At 37.2% G+C, this 22422-nt stretch overlaps 1 protein-coding gene across 1 annotated transcript; it reads right to left on the bottom strand.

Moving 5' to 3' along the window:
* Nucleotides 1-1068: 1068 nt before the first annotated feature.
* On the bottom strand, nucleotides 1069-3904 carry LOC130975586 (uncharacterized). The gene is made up of 7 exons (XM_057900357.1): nucleotides 3710-3904; nucleotides 3372-3595; nucleotides 2644-3004; nucleotides 2426-2586; nucleotides 2030-2341; nucleotides 1837-1942; nucleotides 1069-1737 (listed from the first exon to the last, which is right to left on the bottom strand). Exons 1-7 carry the CDS (start codon nucleotides 3902-3904, stop codon nucleotides 1069-1071), a joined length of 2028 nt encoding a protein of 675 aa, XP_057756340.1.
* Between the last annotated feature and the right edge of the window lie 18518 nt (nucleotides 3905-22422).

Genomic DNA, 22422 nt, shown 5'->3' with positions numbered 1-22422 from the left:
TGTATTCAAACATAAATGTAAAAGAAGAAAATAAAGTCATAGTCTAAATTTATAAAGTTAAAATAAAGTTCTAACGAGCATAAATTAAAACTACGACCAAAATCATTAAATTAAAGAAATCAACGTAACTCTTATAATAAAAGATTAAAATTTCTCTTCAACAACGTATTGACCTGGCAAAAAATACTCTGTCAAGAATTTATGGATTTCATGTTTTACAGGATCTGATATTTTATCTCCATACCATAGCTTTTTGTTCAGATTAAAGCACATTTTCTTAACATGTATATCATCTTCCCTTTGTTGGTCTTCTAAAATTTTATTGTCTTCTTCCAGAACCTTATTGAGATCAAACTACATGGATCTATCAATTCCAATAGAGGAGATATCATCTAAATTGTCTCTGAATCAGACTCTTCTCCATCTAGACTATCAGGAATTATTTTTCCAGAATATTCAGGTAATACTGAAAATATCAACATGCATACAACAAAATGAGTATACCTAGAAGAAACTGAGCACTCCCAAGTCATTAAATACTGAATTATAAAAAACAAATAAACGGCAATATACTAAGACAATTTTAAAACTAAACACAAATTTTCGACAATTACAATCTCTTTTGTTGGTAGTTTGGGCAAATTTCTTTGACAGAAGCTCTGTAGCGAATATTGTGCTTGCAGAGGATGACGAAAAGTCCTCAGTTTTCATTTATTCTGTTCCACCGTCATGTTATGTTTGCTAATATTTAAAAAACATAACACTATTGGAATTGATATTGAATATTAGATATCAAGATTATCAAAACTGCAACAGTAAGAAAAACATCAACGGAAACAACATTAAAGATTTAACGTAAACTAACTTTTGACGAAAAAAATCATTGAAAGAAATGGAAAATCTGCTTTTACTCATGAAAATTCACAATACAATAAATACTTAACTGCAAATAAAAAGAAAAAAGTTTTTTTGTAACTAAAGAAAACAACGTACATCGTTGAGTTTATTTAACTTAGTTCATGACACAAAGATCCTTTTTAAATTACGTTAAAATTCTTCATATAAGCATTACGCGACATCATCGAAATTCTCTGAAGCATCTTCTGTGGGGTTTTCTATATCATCCTCCCTTGTCAACAGTAAATCTCCAATGTCACCTTCCGCTGACATGTTCAACTCTGGCTGTGGAGAAAAACAAACTTCAGCTTCTTTATTCTCTTCTCCCATGTCATACAAATCTCGTGGTTTCACATGAACCACAACACTCCATTCCTTAGCTACTTCATCATCCATATAGAATACAAGCTGAGCTTCTAATGCCAATATGTACGGTTCATCTTCTTCTCGATCATCAGTGTGTATTGGATGAGAAAAAATAATGCTGGTAAGCCCTAAATGGTCTTGTTTGATGCCTCTACTGGTAGTGGTATCAGCCCAAACACATTTAAATAATACCACTGTGAAATGATAGCTATAATTCAATTCAATTATGCACACAATTTTTCCATAATACGGAACACTACCAACAGCCGCTCTATTATCACGCATGCTTGCATAACTTCTTGTATTAGATGATACATATACTCCACTATTTTGGATTTTCAGCCCGCCTTCCTTTGTGATAGTTCTAAACTTGCACCCGTTAATATTGTACGCCCTAAAACGTCTTACCTGAATCATGGGACTACACGCAAGCAACTTCATTTCTTTCAAATGAAGCGTACTTTCTATTGGAACCTGGAATCACATAACATTCATACTTTATATTAAAATTGGATTTCATAAAGTACTAATTCTAGCCTAAAAACACATTGGTCAGGTTAATATTCTATCAACCTCATGCTTGAACCAACGACGAAATTCCGCATGCACAATACTATCTATCTTAGATTGCGACCTTGTTTGATCCTGTAAGCTTCGCTTTGTCTTTTTCCAAAATGTACTTTATAAGAGAAAAGAAAATTAGTCTAACTAGTTATTGGGAGAAAAGAATTATATTGGTATTTTAAAAATACATGTATATACTTACTCAACAAACGGAACCACGGTATCACAGTTGACTAGCACATGACGATGTGCTTGATCTTTTTCCATTGGAGTGAGTGCGAAATGCGAAACAGCCCCTAATGCCCTTCCAATAACTAGGAACATAGTTTCCCCTAAACTATGTGTAACATCAACGGGTTGATCATCAACTCTCCCTGGTCGGTTGATTCTAGTCTCAATATTATCCAAATATCTAGAACAGAAAGTCAGGATTTCCTCAGATAAATAGCCGTTTGCAATTGAGCCTTCTGGTTGTTCCCTATTACGAACATATTGCTTCAAACGTCCTAAATACCTTTTATATAAATATAACATAACGCTCAGTATATATACAATTAATTCAACTGATTGTATTAAAGGGGTTTATCAACAAGCTAACCTTTCTATTAGATACATCCACTGATAATGTACTGGTCCACCAAGAGTTACCTCATCAACGAGATGCAACGTGAGGTGAACCATAACGGTGAAGAAAGATGGAAGAAAAATCATTTCCATTTGACACAGGATTTGCACAACATGATTCTGAAGGTCAGTAAGCTACATAGATTTATGGCTTTCCCACAAAGTTCTCGAAAAAAATGATGATAAATTTACAATCACATTGGACACCGGACTCGAAAGTGCATTCTTCACCAAAATCGGGAGTAATTGTTCCATTAGAATATGGCAATCATGAGTTTTCAACCCAGACAACTTGCGCTGTCGTAACTCAACACAATGAGCAACATTACTAGAGTAGCCATCTGGAAAGACCACACTCTGCAGAGTCTTCAAGAATACATCCCTCTGTGAATTTGACATCACAAATATTGCAGAAGAATATTTATCACCTTCACCTGACCACAATTCAGGCCTTATGCCCATACATTGTAAATCTCTGCGAGCTTTAAGATCGTCTTTTGATTTGCTGCTATTGTTTAAGATAGTGAAGACCACATTGTCACAGACATTTTTTCTATATGCATCACATCGAGGTTATGACACAACATTTGATCCTCCCAGTATGGGAGATCAAAGAATACACTCTTCTTTTTCCAATGCGAGTCATCTTCATCCGCATCCTGACCATTGCGTCTTTTTTGGATGTCACAGTTGAAATCTTCCCAAATGAAACGTGCACATTAGACTGTTGCCTCAATACATCTGTTCCGGATAACTTATTCGGTGGATATCTACCTTTGACCTGCCCGTCAAATCTATTCCGGTCTAGTCTGTATTTGTGTCCCTAACTCAAAAAGCAATGATGGCCCATGAAACACCATTTTTGACTGTCTTTTAGCCGATGTGGCTTAGCATCTAGGTTACACGTAGGACACGCAAACCCACTGTGCGTATTCCAGCCAGATAGGTTTCCTAATTCTAAAAAGTCGCTGATAGCCCACATTAGTTCCGCACACATCTTGAAAGTGTTTCCCTCTTTGGCATCATACGTTTCAACGCCATCCCATAATTGCTTTAACTCATCTACCAAAGACTGCAAGTAAACATCTATGTCGTTACCTGGCATTTTCAGCCCAGGAATAAGCGTGGATAGAATGAAAGATGTCTGTTTCATACAAAGTCAGGGCAGAAGATTATACGGAATAATAATCACAAGCCAGATGGAATACTTTGTGCTCATATTCCCAAAAGGATTAAATCCATCACTCGCTAAGGCTACATGAACATTATGCAGATCCTTCGAAAAATTAGTATACTTTGCATCAAACGTTTTCCATGCATTAGCATCCCTTGGATGCCTGAGCAAACCATCGTTATTACACGCCTGTTTATGCCATAACATGTCAGTTGATGTCTTGCTGCACATGAATAACTGTTGTAGTCGTGATATGAGAGGAAAGTAACGAAGAGTCATGGCTGCTATAGGTTTCTCATTTCTCTTCACAGGTACGTTGAGCCTAACAATAAAGCTTTTTTAGTCTTTTGCTTCGATTTTGAACACCTACATCACTTACACCTGGTCAAGTTTTCATCATTACCTCAGTACATCATACAATCATTTGGACAAGCATCTATCTTAGTGTACTCATATTTGTCTATTAATATTGTTTTCTGTCATAGTTTGTAAGAATGCCTAGGAAACCACAGTACAACATTATACGAAAACTCTTGAAAGATGTTAGAACTAATGCCAAAACTGAGGAGACTATGGTAAGTGTTCGTGGTTAACATTTCTTTACGTAACCTTATGTGAAAATTATGTAGCCTTCAATTGTATCATTCAGCCATGTTATAAATTTTTCGTCGAAAATTACTAGTTTATGAATTCAATTAATATTCAATATTAAATCTTTTTGTTCAATATAATTCTAAATGATTTCATATTGCCTTAAGGTTGGATCCATGATTAGAGGATCTCAGATATCACGTGAGCAACCACGTGATAGAGCTCCTTGACGTTAGGATTTTTGCCAGTAAAGAATGTCATAAAAACAGTCGCGTTGTAGATATAGTCTCTAAACCGACAGAAATCCCTTCGTACAAACGTTTTGGTTGTCACAAGTAACAAACCCCTTTAAAATTGATAACCGAGTATTTAAACCTCGGGTCGTTTTCTCAAGGAATTGCAGGGAGGTATGTTCTTATTATTGGTTATGGAGATTGTAAATTGGGGTTTTGGAAGTAAGGTGCGAATATATTATATGATAAGTAAAATAAAATAATACTAATAAAATCTTTTGGCAAGGTATAAGAACTGGAGGTCCTATCCCAGTTATCCTTATCAATTGTGATGAGAATTGAATTCTTCTCCCACTTTGTTAACCTCTAACTATGAAGGTAAGTTAAGTGGATGAATTAATTCCAATTTTCAATCAACAATGAGTTTGATAAATCAAGAGTTACCAATTATTTAACCAAAGCCAAAAGGAGAAAAACTAAATCTACTAGAATGATAATATCCTCAGATTGGGAATAATAAAAAGGAACAATCATAAACTGAAATGCTTCAAATATCATTAAATAAAATATTCAAATCTTAACATGGAAAAGTTCATAAGCCAATTAGGCAACATATCTAATACAAGTAATGAAGTATCTAAAAATAGAAAATAAATATAAAGTAAAAGAACAGTGAACCTGGGATCCAGAGTTACTCTTAAAACAAGAAGAAATCCTAAATCCTAAATCCTAATCCTAAAGAGAGAGAGGAGAGAACCCCTCTCAAAACTAATCTAAATCATGAGAAGTGAATTATGAGTGGCATGATAATGAATGGATGCATTTCCCCACTTTATAGCCTCTAATCTGTGTTTTCTGGGTTGAGAACTGGGTCAGAAACAGCCAAGAATTTGCTGGTTGCGAATTCAAATTCGCTGATTTTCGTCACTTGCGATGCGGCCGCATCGGGCACGCGGTCGCGTCGCCTAGCGTCAGGGCCACTATGGCATATTATATATCAAATCGAAGCCCCGGACGTTAGCTTTCCAACGCAACTGGAACCGCGTCGTTTGGATCTCTGTAGCTAAAGTTATAGCCGTTTGAGTGCGAAGAGGTCAGGCTGGACAGCTTAGCAGTTTCTCTAACTTCTTGTATTCCTTCCACTTTTGCATGCTTCCTTTCCATCCTCTGAGCCATTCTTGCCCTGTAATCTCTGAAATTACTTAACACACATATCAAGGCATCTAATGGTGATAAGAGAGGATTAATAATAAGCAAATATAAGTCCAAAGAAGCATGTTTTCAATCAAAGCACATAATCAGGAAGGAAATATAAAACCATGCAAATAGTATGAATAAGTGGGTAAAGAGTAGATAAAAACTACTCAATTGAGCACAAGATAAACCATAAAATAGTGGTTTATCACTCTTCCATTTTTGTCCTCATCTAATAGAGCTCCATCTTCCCGTATCAATGAACCGTTTTGTGCACCGCGCAACGATAAAAGGCTTGTGCCGTCAAGTACAGCTGATGACCCTCAAACTTCCACAGAACGCACAGAGACTTGGCATCGCAACAAAGTGGCTGATCATCAATTAAAGGATGAGGATTACGACCCAGAGGCGGATGAAGTTCCATCGTTTGATGACCACATTGACGACATGTTTGCTGCCTAAGAAGCCGAAGGTCAGAACAATGACGAGAAATGCAAAGATACAAATTACTGGAATATTACGATCATCGGTATATTTTTTTCCTCCTGTTTTTGTAAATAGTTATTTTGAAAGTCCTTTACTTTTATTTCTCTTTTGTGCAATTATTAGATAGTAATTTTTTTCATACACTTCTTAGAGAATGGCGTGAGAAAAGGGTCTAAGCTGAGCTTGATGGAGGCTACAGCACTTCCTTCTAATACAAAGATAATACTCCCATTTAACAAAGAGTTGCAACCAATTGGTCAGGCAGCTGGACTATTTAATGATTTCTTAGGGAGTTTGGGCACTGATTATTCAAACTTTCTCATATGTGAAGAGAGTTGGAAGCACATGAACAAAGCCAAGAAGGAACATGCATACGACATGATTAAGGTACATCTTTAAGTTTCAACATATTAAGCAAATTTAGTATTCAATTTTTTTTGTGTAAGAACTTTTGCATGGGTAAATTAAATTGCTGGTTAAGTTTCCATATTTCATTTTGCACATGTTTATGTCAGCATTTTTATATTATACATAACTGCGACTTCTTGTTCTGGATTTGAGTGTTATACTTTTTCAATTTAAAGTAGCCTGTAATGGTTGTGGATATTCTTCAAATTACCAGTCTTATGCATGTTAGTTGGTTTTGGTTAATGACCATGGCAACTAATTGCAACGGGTCTTTCACTATGAGGACGATGCCAGAGGAAAAATAAAGCGCGGAATTATGCAAAGATTAGGAAAGAACTGGAAGGATACAAGATACAACTTGTATCATAAGTGTTACAAAGAAACAAGGACTTTTGAGAAAAATCTTGAGCATCGCCCGAAAGGAATAGAAGAAGATCACTGGAAATGGTTTCTTGAATATCGGTAGAAGGAAGAAACAAAGGTAAGCCTTGGTATTTTTTATTATTCCACAAAAACATACATGTGTATACATATTATACTCCTTACATTTTATATTCAACATCATATTCTCATTTATATTTGTTCTATTATTTGTTCATAGAAAAAGTATAAACAACACACTTTAAATCGGAGCAAGCAACTTTACACATATACTGGGGGCTCCAAAACATTAGCAAAAAAAAAAAGACAAAGTGGTAATAAATAATTATTTGCATTTAGATTTTGATTAATCTTCCTGAATATGGTGTTGTTATTTACATAATTGTGTCAATATCAATGATATATGAGAAAGAATAAGGAAGGCCCATTGGTAGAGGAGAGTTATTTATCATCACTCATAAGAAAAAAATGGCTCGTATATCCATCCTGATGCGCGTGTTGTTAGTGTAAGTAATGTTTAAAAATTTTAAACTTATCTTACTATATATATCGTGCTAATTTTAAATCATGCATTTCTAATTTCTTGTATATTTTTAAGAAGTAATTACGAATATTGAGAGGCAGGATGAATCCTCTAAGCACCTTTCATAAAATGATTCGCTAGCACAAGTTCTTGGAAAGGAGTACCCAAGACGAGTTCATGCCTTAGGTGCTGGACCATGTCCCACCCAAGTATTTGGTAACACTGATGGACAACCGTCGGGTTCTGGTGAGCCAAATGAAGAGTATGAGAGGAGGATTTCAGAATTAACAGCTAAGATAGAAGAAGAGCAGGCGAAGAGACAGTCGATAGAGAAGGTTTTGGGATATCTAATCCAATGGCAAGGAGGCAATTTACTAGCTGACGTTGTTGCAAAGCTGGATTATTTGGGCAGTACGCCAACCTCGTCGCACGCAAGGCCATCTTCATCTTACAACCATGACCCGCAACAAAAATAATAACTTTCAATCAATGTTATTAGATACTATTGAATTTAAGTTGGTTTAGTGCTTTATGTTTATTTTTTCCAAATTATCAAATTTTACTTCATATTGAATAATGCACTTATGACAATTTCATTATATATGTTATGTTTGCATATATATATATAATTTGTTTTGTTATGTTATTTAGTTTCTTTATTTGGTTGAAAGTTCTTTAAATTAATCAGTAACTAATAAATTAAAGTTGAATAAACAGACTATTTTGCAAGAGGCATAATACTAAAAAAAAGTTAAAATTTTAATGGGAATCATGAATTTGGCGGCGATTTTCAATTCCCTTGCCATTTAGCGGCGGTTACAAACTGCTGCAAAAATAATAGACCAAATTTTGAATTCCCAACGACGGTGGGTAAAAACCGCCGTAAAACTATTTTTATTTAGCGGCAGTCATTTCAGCGGTTAGCTAAAACCGCGCTAACCGTTTACCCGTAGCCTATCTTCCAGCGAGTATTTAACCGCCGTAATTTGACCCAGAACCGCCACAAAATGCCGGGATTGTTGTATAGTGATATTAGAGTTATTTAGATAGCTTTTAATAATTTTATATGTTTTTAGATTTTAATGATGAATTAATTGTTGTTAGATATTTAATTAATATATTTATTATATTATAATTAAGTATTTAGATTTTAGATATAATAATTATTGTTATCATTAGTATAATAGTAGTTAAGTAATTAACATATATTATTGTGATTGTTTTGTACATACGTTTACTTAATTAATAATTAATTTAGTATAAATAAATAAAGTATTTAGTTAATTAATAGTTATTAACACTTAATTTGGAATTATTTTAATAAGTTATTTATTATTAATAATAAATTTAACCTAGTGATGTTAGAGTTATTCAAATAGTTTTTAATATTTCTAGTTATATAATTAGTGAGTTTTAAAATTTTATTAGTTAATTAATTATGGTTAGACATATAGTAATATGATTAATATATGTATTATAATTAAGTTTTAAGGATATCCTTGTTTGACGTGTAATTTGGATACGCTTTGTAGGGTTTACGGATGTTGACGTGTAACCTCTTATTACCATCGAATCCGTATAATTTCATTGTGGATGGGCATTTATGGATGATTGATTTTTATCACGTTTTTCATATTGGAATAATTCAGTGTTAGTCGACAATGGTAAACGCATTAATCGAAAGATGGCACCCGAATATGCATACGTTTTATCTTATGATTGATAAGTGTTCCATCACATTTGAAGATATGGCTATTATACTTGGTCTTTCGACTAATGGTCATCCAGCGATATGAGTGGCCATTACTAGTTTCGATGCCTTAGAGGCTGAATGCTTAGATCAGCTTGGGGTGGCTCCTAGGAAGGCAGGTTGCAGAGGAAGTTTTATAAAGTTGACGTGGCTACGGAACCTGAAAGACCGTTTAGTATTGAATGATGAAATTGGGATTCAGAGGTACGTAAAGTGTCATATCATATTATTATTCGAGATGATACTATTTCGAGACAAGTCTGGGGTGGGGTGGTAGTGCACTGAAAATTTTTGCTTTTGATGCGCGACTTCGCCAATATCGGTGAATTTAGTTGGGATCGGTATGCCTAGCACATTTGTACAGAGCTCTTTGCAAGATATCTCAGTTTGACTGCAAGGAGATCGATAATCTACTAACACTTTTGTTAACTTGGGCCTGGATCCATCTATCGTTTCTTGCACCGATTCCTGTCAACCCCCGACTTTCTCCGCTTGCAAATAGGTAAAACTATCTACTAACAACTTCATATATTTTATCATTGTATCTTGATGTTTCCGTTTACGGTTTTCTGATAAAATAAATGATATCAGGTGGCGTAATTGGGTGCGTGCTGACCGACCTTATAGATTTTATTCTCTAGCTTACTTTAGAAGGTTGTTAGATGAACTGCAAGAAGACCAAGTATGTTTTTATGATATAAGTGTCTATGTTTGGTTTGACCTTATTATTATTTAGATTGTAATCATTTGTTTCTTTTATGTGTCCAGTTTGTGTGGGAGGCTTATGGTGTTAGTCTGATCGAGCCAGACATTATTTCAGCAGACATCAGTGCCCATTTAGTTGTGTGGAGTGCTACAGTACCGTTAATATCATTCGAATGCATTGAGTGACATGCAACTGATAGCTATAGGAGACAGTTTGATTTAATCTAGGGTGTCTCTCATCCAAAAGACTTGATGTAAAACTCGGATATCAGTCACCAAGTCATCACCCTGATATGCAGGTATAGTTTTAAAATGGACGGCAACTGGTGGCTCTTTGTGATACATAGCCTTAAACTATATGGGCAAAGCTTTGTAAGATGCTTCCCAACCTCCAAAGATTTTTTTACTGACTTTAGCTTTGTTAACCATGCTTTGTGATAACTGATAGTGTAATTGAAATTCGACTGTACTTTCGCAATTACTGATTTCACCTTTATAGACGGATCAGCCTCCACCAACGGCTTTATTGCATTTGCAATTGTGTTGGAATCTAGCTTCGAATGGTCCTGAGAAATAGTGGCTCTGGTACAAGTGTGACTACCATTATACCTCCTTATAACCCAACAGTACTTTCTGCAGATCATGCTAATCCTGATCAGTCAATCACAACCTGATCCATACTGTGTACACTTGGCATAAAATGTCATCGGTTCCGACTCATACACCCGGTAGTCTACACCTCTGCAGATGGTATAATCTTCCATTACCATAATGATAGTTTTCTTGGAACTGAATTTCATTTCCACGACAAATTCACTATCCGTCACAATAAGATATTCTGCTACAACAACATCATACGATAAATATTTAGTAAATAAATATTATGAATTTATATTAAATTTATACATCATAAATAAGTATTTACTAAATTAATATAAATATATACACATGTTTATTCTAATAAAGTAATTATCTCAATTTCAACTAAAGAAATATATAAGAGCATAAATATATGCTAATTAAATGTTTAACCAAATAAATACATAAATAAATGCTAATAATCTATATTTTTACATATTATATAACTATTTAATCAATTGATAATATAAAAATAATAAAATTCTAATCTCTCGTAGAAATATTCAAATTACGTATTTGCATTTATATATTTAAAAAATTGCGGTTTATGCATGACTTCCAAATTTAATATACACATAGAAGATGATTTCTCAAATAGATGTTAATTTATTAATATATTTGTCACTTTTATTTCTATAATGCCGTCAGCTTAATTTTCATTCTCATCTGAACCAATTTTGTAATTATTTTCAAACTCTTTTTCACTGTCGCTATTGTAATTTCTTATTTATTGTTTCAGTCGGTTTCAGATTGTGAAAACAAGTGAACAATAAACTAAAGCCACTTCATTTTCAAATCTAAATGCAGACCAAACAAAGACTTTTTATATTGTTCCTTTTTATGGTCAACATATAGACTTTAATCATATTTGGGCTTCTCAATGTGATACAAATCCTCTCATAAGTCATAAGTCATCTGACACCAGAACGAACACAATATGTCACGTGAATGTGGGGGCACGGATTTGGTGAGCTGTTGATGTTTGTCGCACTGAAATGTCAAAGAGTTATTTGACTGAGCGGTGATGAGCATTTTTAATGAAGAGTCATTGAATTATATATGTTTTTTAATTTAATGGTAATTTTTTTTTTAATTTAAATTCATGTGATTGGCTAGTTGATGTTGTGTTCCATTTTCTTGATTATTAGAGCACATTATTGGAATATATACAACACATATTGGATTATATATAACACAAATCACATATTCGAATATACAAAACAAATAAATAAATAATAAAAATTTTGAAATGTATAAACTAAATTAAAATATTTTAATTGAAAAATGACAGAGATAAATTAAAATATTTTTTTTATGATACAAACAAAATAAAAATTTTAAAGTACATAAATTAAATTAAAAAATTAATTTTTTTATTTTAAAATACATTACCATTTACACAAACAATTATATCTTTTCATAAATAAATTATTCTTAGTTTTGCAATCAAATTCACTATAAACTTTACCTTTGGTGAGAAACATTCATTCATTTCACTTTTATTTTTTCTGTAATTTCTTTGTTTTAATAAACTTAATAAAATATAAATAATTTTAAATTAAAAATAGCCAAAGTAATTTTATAAATTTTATTATAGTTACATAATGTTTAACTAAGTATAATTTTTTGGCGTTTTGGTGCAATATTTTTTTTCATTTTCGATTTATTCTCTAGGTTAGCGATAACATCTATTAAATTAATAAAATTAATATAAAAAATACTAATTTTTTATAGCATCTTACTATAATTAATATTCTAAATAATTAATAATTTTTTATGCCATATTATTGTAATTAATAAAATTAATCTAATATAATTATTAATTTCTCATATTATATTATTATAATTAATAAAATTACTTTAAAAATTTACTAATATCTAAGATTATATTACTATAATTAATAAAATTATTAAAAGAATAACTAATTTTCTAAATCATATTACAATAACCTATAAAATTACTCTAAAAAATTATTAATTTCACATAACATCTTACTAAAATTAATAAAATTAATATAACAAACTAAATTTTAATATATATATATATATATATATATATATATATATATAATTAAGTTACTCTAAACATTATTAATTTAGAATTTAGGATTTATGAGCCTTTTGTTTGTGTAATGTGAGTCTTCTTCTCCCTATTATGTTAAATTTCTCTTTATATACTCTCTATGTGTTGAAATAAATTGTTTTATAATCAAGATCATCCATATTGAAATATTAAAAATTATATATCATAGTGCGAAAGCGTATAGAAATTAGAAAGTAGAAATTAATAGAAGAGTTGTCTCACTCTTTCTCAACCAAAACCTTCTATATCCCTAATAGGGCAGCTAAATTGCAATTTCTCTGGTGGAAAAAAAAAGTTAATGAGATGACTTTAGTATATTGGGGACCAAAACTCTGAAGTTACTATTTATATTTGAGTATGGTATCCATTAAACACTAAATTCCAAATAAAAATAGTATCTAAAGCCCAAAAGATAGTATCTGATGTTATTTTCATTTAACTCCAAATCAAAAGTAATTATGTAAAACCCGGTTAATTAACGGCTAATTAACCCATAAATGAGAATTTATTCTAGAAAGCCTAAAATGTGATTTTTATGGCTAAATGTGATAGAGGAGACTGAGACGAGAATTTTGGTACCAATTTTATAGAATTCGGACCAAGATTGGACCGAACGGACCAAACCGGGCCAACCGGACCCAAAGTGGACCCTTGGCCCAACATAACTAAACCAAAACCCTAGTTTTCAGCACTCTCTCTCCTCACAACACTCAAAAACACGCTGAACTTAGAGAGAAAGGGAGGAAGAACACTCTCTCAAGTTCTCTCCCTTGGTTGATCTTCAAATCACCATAACTTTTGATCTAGAGCTCCGATTGCCGCTCTGTTTGTGGCCACGCGCTCACCGCGGAGAGCTCTACAAAACCCATACAACTAATCTTGAGGTAAGCCACGTGTTTCTGTTCGAAATTCCAGCCCTTATTTTCGAGTTTCATGGGTAAAATGTTGAGATTTTGGGTTCTTTGATGTTATAGGACCCAACTCTCTTGAAGGAGAAGGTTAATCTTGTCTCCTTGGACCTTGGGTGTGGTAAGTTTCTCAACCCTAGTGTATTTTGTTGTTCTATGATGTTTGGGTTTTGAGATGTTGTGTATGGGTATGATGGTTGTGGCTTAGGTTGTGTATGAGTGGATTTTGGAGCTTGATTGGTGATTTTGAAAAGCTTGAAAAAGGGATTTGGTGGTGAAAAATCTGTTCTTGGAGGTGTTGAGGCCTTGAGAGCTTGTGGATAAGTGATTTGGAAGTGCTCCGGTGGAGCTTGGGAAATTCGGCTAAGGTATGGTTTCGGTTTCCCGTATCTAATATGTAATGTGGTAGGAAATACTTAGGCTAGAGGCCCTAAGATAGGCATTGAATTGTTGATGTTGTTGAATGATTGAGATATATGATGTGGTCATATATGTGATGATGATTATTGATGCCTTGGTGGTATGATGTATGAGAAATATGCATGTTGTGATATATGCTTGATGATTGGTTATGGTTGAATTGTGGATTGAACCATGTTGATGGTGAGTATGATGTTGATTGTGTACAATAATGATTTATTGGAATTGGTGTTGTTGAGAATTGGCATGAGGAATAGTATATGATATGTCAATGTGTTTGAGTTTGAGCCACTTGGGTGAAGTGGGGTAACATGATGAGATAGTGATTTTGGTAAGTTGTGGTAATGTGTCAATGTGTGAGTTGAGGAGGCTTGATGTTGAATTTGATATATTTTGATTGATTTCAAAGAAAAGGGATGAACTTGGCATGTTTTGATTGGTTTTGAAAAGAGTTGGAAATGGCTTGTTTTGAAAATGGCACTTTGTGGTTTTGTATGAAAATATGGTTTTTGGGCACACTTTGGCGGGACATAACTTGGACTACGAATCTCCGTTTTGTACCAAATCTGTTTAGAAATGAAATTGGATCCGGGATGTCCATGCCGTTCGAAGAACGGGTGAAAAACGATTTAAAATGAGGAAGTTATGTCCGTTGGAAGATCGGGGTTTAAATCTGTGAATTCTGCAGTTTTTAACTTAGAAAATTTTTAGCAGAATGACCCCTTGCGCGTGGGCGCACTTGGCGCGTACGCGCCGATCTTCCAGAAAACGCCATCCACGCGTGCGCGTGGTGTGCGCGGGCGCGCCGATGGTGCTGCACCCAATGCCCAGCCATTTTTTAGAGAGTTATGCCAGAATTGTGCCAGTGTTGTGCCTGGGGCACGAGAACACCCGCGCGTACGCGTGGTTGACGCGTGCGCGTCGATTGGCAAATTTGTAATCCACGCGTTAGCGTGCACGACGCTTGCGCGTCGATGAGTTTTTGAGGCCATCCACGCGTGCGCGTGGAGTGCGCGTACGCGTGGCCCTGTTTTCATCCCAAAGTTGATTTTTGAGTTTTAAAAGCCAAATCTCATACTTCTAAGCCTCCGATCTCACCATTTATGTCTTAAATCATTATGACATGCCTAGCTATTAAAAAGGGGCTAGTGAATGAGGTAACTTGCGAGAGAAGCAAGGGAAAGATGAATGATCAATGAGGATCAAGATGATTTTGTGAGATGCGGAGGATGGTGGTGGAAGTGCTTGTTATGCCATGGGCCGAAAGGCTATAATTGTTAATTGAAACGGCTGGTTATGGATTTAACCGTGAGCCGAATAGCTGGTTATGGATTTAACCGTGAGCCGGAAAGGCTGTGTATGATATGAATATTGGCTGGTTCTAGACTGAACCGTGAGCCGAATGGCTGATATGGATGTTGATCCATGGATGAGAATTCATGCATGTTTATGCTGAATTATTGATAATTGAGATTTGCACTTCCACTATCAGAGGCACGAGATCCCTGGGAGGAAGCAGTGGCTAGCCACCACGTGCTCCAGGTGGAGGCTCGAGACTCTGTTGACCCTATGTCGTAAGTGTGGCCGGGCACTGTGAAAGACCCGGATGAGCTCGCCCCCGAAATATTCACCAGTGAGGGTGATGGATATGGATCATGTTTATGATCAAGTTTATAACGAGTATAACTCGTGTTGGGGATGCGCGACAGAGGGACAGTCCAATGGTTAGCGACCAGGACTTGTCGGGTTGGCTCTATAACCGACAAGATGATATCATCAGCCACTAGGGACAGGCATTCATCATATGCATACTATGTGAATTGTTTGAGATTGCCTATTTGATTGCATATTACTTGCTAACTGTCTAAATGCCTTATCTGCTCCTATTTGTATATTCTTTGTCTGATATAACTGTGTTTGCTATAATATACTCCTGCTGGTGGTTGGGAGGTTTGAAGGGATTGGAAAGGGAAGTATTAGTTAGACTGAAGAATCTTTAGTCAGATGCCCTTATATGGTTTAGCTTGTTATTAAGCTTTGATATTATTTGGAGGAAGTTCTAGGATTGCCTTTGGCTTCCCTCTATTATTATATATTATATATGTGGAAGCTGTTACCATGCTGGGGACCTCTGGTTCTCACCCATGCGGAGTTTGTGGTTTTCAGATGCAGGACGTGAGGTTTCTCGCTGAGGCATGCTGGAGATTTCTAGATTTGCGAAGATCCTTTGTTCTCGGGACTATGTTTTGGTTTATATATTTTGCTTAGATACTTTTATCTCCATTAAATAATACAAACTGTGATGACTCCTCTTATGGGAGATTTTGGAGAATAGGTTCCTGTATTTGTGTCCCTTTGGGTTTCCTTTGGGGTTTTTCTTATTTTATCATATGTATATATTGCTATGCTCGGACCGGTTATCTTCGCAGCCGGATTTTAAGTCTTAATATTCCTGTTTTTGACACTCCTTTGTATATATATAATCTCGCGTTGGTTATCCTTGTTCGTTACGTTATCGATCGGAGTGTTGCGCTTTTGAGTTGCGATTTTTGTTTACCCCTTTTTCTACAAAGGCTCCTAGTTATAATTAATCATTCATACTACTATACGTACTAAATTTTTTATTTTAGAGGTCGTAATACCTTGCCATCTCTGAATTATGACTTAAGCATAAGGCTCTGTATGGTAGGGTGTTACATTATGGTATCAGAGCAGTTCGTTCCTATAGAGCCTGAAGGATGGACTGACTATGCTTCTGTGCATTCTCTGTGTGTGTGTTATGTGCTATTAGTATATCTGCTTGATATAATTGGCATAAACGTTCATGAGCATGCATTTGGGACTTGAAGCACTAGACTTCCGATATTGAGACTGATCAACTTAATATCGATTGTTTGGTGTGTATAGGAACCAGATGGCGCCTCGTGGACGCGGTAGAGGTAGTGTGAGAGGTCGTACGAATGCTCGTGCACCGAAGAATAACCCTAATGACCCGGTGAACTTTATGGCTGCGTTGGAGAACATGGCTGCTGCTATGCAAGCCACTGCTGAGGCTCTTGGTCAACAGATGAACACCCATGGTAATGATGGAGGTGGAGTTCAGGGCCCGATGACACTAGCGAACTTTTTGAAGGTTAATCCGCCTAAGTTCAAGGGAACTACTAGCCCGACTGAGGCTGATACATGGTTTCAGGCTATAGAGCGAGCGTTGCAAGCGCAAGTGGTGCCTGAAGGACAGCGTGTCGAGTTTGCTACCTATATGCTTGTCGGTGAAGCGTCGCATTGGTGGCAAGGTATCCGACGTCTTCTGCAGCAGGGTGATGACTATATCACTTGGAATGTCTTTCAAGAGGAGTTCTATAAGAAGTACTTTCCGACTTCTGCCAGGACAGCTAAGGAACTTGAGTTACTGCAGCTGAAGTAGGGTACTATGTCCATATCAGAGTATACTGACAAGTTTGAGGAGCTGTTCAGGTTCTCTCGTATGTGCCAAGGGACTCCGGTGGAATATGAGGAATGGAAGTGTGTTAAGTATGAAGGAGGACTCCGGAGTGATATCTTCAGTTCAGTGGGACCAATGGAGATCAGGACTTTCTCCGAATTGGTGAACAAGTGTAGAGTTGCTGAAGAGTGTGTGAAGAGGGCAACCGCCGAGAAAGGGATTCACAAAGGTTCATTCCCACAGAACCGAGGGAAGAGCTTTGCACCTAGAGGTCCGTCTTTCAAGAGGGGAAGCTCTTTCAGGAGGCCCAACAACAACAATTTCCAAGGGAAGAAGTTTGGGAAGCAACCTCAGAATGAACAAGCTTGTACTAGGTGTGGAAGTCACCATCCGGGAGTACCATGCAAGGCCGGATGGGGTTTGTGCTACAATTGCGGAAAAGCGGGGCATAAAGCCGCAAGTTGTCCGGAGAGGCAGAAATAAGGTGCTGGGAAGGCACAACAGACTGGTCGGGTGTTCACCACTTCAGCTGTAGGAGCTGAGGGATCCGAGACACTTATTCGAGGTAACTGTGAAATGGCTGGTCAAACTTTAAATGCTTTATTTGATTCGGGAGCATCACATTCATTCATTGCATTTGAGAAAGCCCATGAGTTAAGACTGAAGATTGTAACTTTAGGTTATGATCTAAGAGTGTACAATGCTACCCATGAAGCCATGGTAACTAGGCTAGGATGCCCGAAAGTTTCCTTTAAGTTCAAGCAGCGTGATTTTGTTCATAATTTAGTCTGCTTGCCGATGATCGGTCTTGATCTTATCTTGGGATTGGACTGGTTATCTAAGAACCATGTCCTGCTTGATTGTTCTACAAAGTCGGTGTACTTTATGCCGGAAGGTACAGAAGGGCCGGTCGTGGTGAATAATTATTACTTAAACTCGATGATGGTGAACTGTTCTGGAACCGAATGTTAGGGTATCATGTTGTTAACCGCGGGCGTTTCGGGAGATGATCAAAGGTTGGAACAAATTCCAGTTGTGTGTGAGTTTTCAGAAGTGTTTCCCGATGATATTGATGAGTTTCCACCTAACCGAGAGGTTGAGTTTGCTATTGAGTTGGTGCCCGGGGCGGGACTAATCTCAAGTGCTCCTTATAGGATGTCACCGTTAGAGATGAACGAGCTAAAGTCTCAGTTAGAGGATTTGTTGGGAAAGAATTTTATACGGCCAAGTGTCTCTCCGTGGGGTGCTCCAGTGCTACTAGTAAAGAAGAAATATGGGAGTATGCGGCTCTGTGTGGATTACAGGCAGTTGAACAAGGTTACAATAACGAATAAGTACCCACTGCCGAGAATTGATGATCTCATGGATCAGTTACAAGGAGCTAGAGTTTTCTCCAAGATTGATTTGCGATCCAGTTATCACCAGATAAGGGTGAGGGGTGAGGATATCCCTAAGACCGCTTTCAGAACTCGTTATGGTCATTACGAGTACACTGTGATGTCCTTTGGGTTGACGAACGCTCCTGCGGTATTCATGGATTACATGAATAGAGTTTTTCATCTGTTTCTGGATAAATTCGTTGTTGTCTTCATCGATGATATACTGATTTATTCCAAGACCGAGGAAGAGCATGCGGAACACTTGAGGACCGTGTTGCAGATTCTAAAGGAGAAGAAACTCTATGCAAAACTGTCTAAGTGTGAGTTTTGGAAGAGTGAGGTGAAGTTTTTGGGTCACGTGGTGAGTAAGAAGGGAATAGTCGTAGACCCAACTAAGGTGGAGGCTGTGATGGATTGGAAACAACCAACCACCGTAACAGAGATAAGGAGTTTTTTGGGTTTAGCTGGCTATTACCGAAGGTTTATCAAGGGCTTTTCACAGATAGCTTTGCCAATGACAAAGTTAACCCGCAAAAACACTCCGTTTGTTTGGACTCCTGAATGCGAGGAGAGCTTTCAGACATTGAAGAAAAAGTTGACCACCGCACCTGTGTTAGTGTTACCCGAGCCGAATGAGCCATTTGAGGTGTATTGTGATGCCTCATTGAAGGGTCTAGGGTGCATGCTGATGCAGCATCATAATGTGGTGGCGTATGCCTCACGACAGTTGAGACCTCATGAAGTTAGTTACCCTACGCACGATTTGGAACTCGCTGCGGTTGTATTTGCCTTGAAGGTGTGGAGGCATTATCTCTACGGGGTTAAGTTCCAAGTTTTCTCTGATCATAAGAGCTTGAAGTACCTCTTCGATCAGAAAGAGCTTAATATGAGACAGAGAAGGTGGATGGAATTGCTGAAGGACTACGACTTTGAGTTGCATTACCATCCGGGAAAGGCGAACGTAGTGGCGGATGCGTTAAGTCGGAAGTCATTATATGCGGCTTGGATGATGCTTCAAGAGGAGAAGTTGCTCAAGGGATTCGAGAGTCTGAAAATTGGTGCTCGAGAAGTATCCGGAACCTTATGTTTGAGCCGATTAGAAATCTCAAGTGACTTTAAGTCCGAACTCCTAAAGGCTCATCAAAATGATGAGGCGTTATGGAAGGTGTTACCGGCTATTGAGCAAGGAAAACAGTGGAGAGTGTCGGAAGAAAAAGATGGGTTATGGAGATTCAAGGGTAGGATCATTGTGCCGGATGTTGACACTTTCAGGCAAGATATTTTAAAGGAGGCACACAAAAGTGGATTCTCCATTCACCCGGGAAGTACTAAGATGTACCATGATTTGAAGGCGATGTTTTGGTGGCCGGGTATGAAGAATGATGTGGCGGAATATGTTTCAAAGTGCTTAACTTGTCAAAAGGTAAAGATTGAACATCAAAAGCCTGCCGGTATGTTGCAACCTTTAGAGATTCCACAATGGAAGTGGGAAAGTATTGCAATGGACTTTGTGTCAGGATTGCCAAGGACTAGGGCTGGTTTTGATGCTATTTGGGTGATTGTGGACCGACTGACAAAGTCAGCTCACTTTTTGCCCATTCGTATGACTTACACCCTTGAAGAGCTAGCACGGTTATACATAAAGGAGATTGTGAGACTTCATGGTGTACCTGCTACTATAATCTCTGATAGAGATCCTCGTTTCACTTCAAGGTTTTGGGGTGCATTTCAGAAGGCTTTTGGAACCCGATTAAGCTTGAGCATGGCTTACCATCCTCAAACAGATGGTCAATCTGAGGGGACGATCCAAACACTAGAGGATATGTTGAGAGCTTGTGTTTTGGACCAACCGGCGAGTTGGGATCGGTATATGCCATTAGTGGAGTCTGCATACAATAATAGTTATCATGCGAGCATCGGAATGGCTCCGTATGAGGCCTTGTATGGGAGAAAATGTCAATCTCCGCTATGTTGGTATGAAGCTGGAGAGAAAAGCTTGTTGGGGCCAGAAATGATAGCTGAGACTACTGAGCAAGTCAAGAAAATCCGAGATAGGATGCTTACGGCGCAGAGTCGTCAAAAGAGTTACGCCGATCAAAGGCGAAAGCCCTTAGAATTTGAGGAAGGAGACCATGTTTTCCTTAAGGTTACTCCGACTACGGGAGTAGGTAGGGCGATTAAGGCAAAGAAGTTGAATCCTCGATACATTGGTCCATTTCAGATCCTAGAGAGGATTGGACCGGTGGCGTATCGGATGGCTCTACCACCTCATCTTTCGAACCTGCACGACGTGTTTCACGTGTCGCAGCTTCGGAAGTACACTCCTGATGCTAGCCATGTGTTAGAACCTGAGTCGGTTCAGTTAAGGGAAGATTTAACGCTTCCAGTGGCTCCGGTCAGAATTGATGATACTAGTATTAAACGGTTGCGTGGAAAAAATGTTTCCTTAGTCAAAGTGGCATGGAGTCGAGGCAGTGTTGAGGAACACACTTGGGAACTTGAGTCGGAGATGCGAACGGATTATCCGCATTTATTCTCAGGTAATTGCATTTGAATTTTGTGGGCAAAATTCCCAATTAGGTGGGTAGAATGTAAAACCCGGTTAATTAACGGCTAATTAACCCATAAATGAGAATTTATTCTAGAAAGCCTAAAATGTGATTTTTATGGCTAAATGTGATAGAGGAGACTGAGACGAGAATTTTGGTACCAATTTTATAGAATTCGGACCAAGATTGGACCGAACGGGCCAAATCGGGCCAACCGGACCCAAAGTGGGCCCTTGGCCCAACATAACTAAACCAAAACCCTAGTTTTCAGCACTCTCTCTCCTCACAACACTCAAAAACACGCTGAACTTAGAGAGAAAGGGAGGAAGAACACTCTCTCAAGTTCTCTCCCTTGGTTGATCTTCAAATCACCATAACTTTTGATCTAGAGCTCCGATTGCCGCTCCGTTTGTGGCCACGCGTTCACCGCGGAGAGCTCTACAAAACCCATACAACTAATCTTGAGGTAAGCCACGTGTTTCTGTTCGAAATTCCAGCCCTTATTTTCGAGTTTCATGGGTAAAATGTTGAGATTTTGGGTTCTTTGATGTTATAGGACCCAACTCTCTTGAAGGAGAAGGTTAATCTTGTCTCCTTGGACCTTGGGTGTGGTAAGTTTCTCAACCCTAGTGTATTTTGTTGTTCTATGATGTTTGGGTTTTGAGATGTTGTGTATGGGTATGATGGTTGTGGCTTAGGTTGTGTATGAGTGGATTTTGGAGCTTGATTGGTGATTTTGAAAAGCTTGAAAAAGGGATTTGGTGGTAAAAAATCTGTTCTTGGAGGTGTTGAGGCCTTGAGAGCTTGTGGATAAGTGATTTGGAAGTGCTCCGGTGGAGCTTGGGAAATTCGGCTAAGGTATGGTTTCGGTTTCCCGTATTTAATATGTAATGTGGTAGGAAATACTTAGGCTAGAGGCCCTAAGATAGGCATTGAATTGTTGATGTTGTTGAATGATTGAGATATATGATGTGGTCATATATGTGATGATGATTATTGATGCCTTGGTGGTATGATGTATGAGAAATATGCATGTTGTGATATATGCTTGATGATTGGTTATGGTTGAATTGTGGATTGAACCATGTTGATGGTGAGTATGATGT

The sequence above is a fragment of the Arachis stenosperma genome, chromosome 4 (genome assembly GCF_014773155.1).
Source record: "Arachis stenosperma cultivar V10309 chromosome 4, arast.V10309.gnm1.PFL2, whole genome shotgun sequence".
Classification (NCBI taxonomy): domain Eukaryota; kingdom Viridiplantae; phylum Streptophyta; class Magnoliopsida; order Fabales; family Fabaceae; genus Arachis; species Arachis stenosperma.
This window is presented reverse-complemented; position numbering and strand designations above follow the sequence as displayed.

Bases quoted from the DNA above. Each gene is read 5' to 3' on its own strand.
- LOC130975586 (XM_057900357.1), bottom strand. From the start codon at position 3,904: ATGACTCTTCGTTACTTTCCTCTCATATCACGACTACAACAGTTATTC. The intron at 3,005-3,371 runs GTTTGCGTGTCC...TGATGCATATAG, and splicing joins GGCTGGAATACGCACAGTGG to AAAAAATGTCTGTGACAATG. The intron at 2,587-2,643 runs GTAAATTTATCA...AAATCTATGTAG, and splicing joins GTCCGGTGTCCAATGTGATT to CTTACTGACCTTCAGAATCA.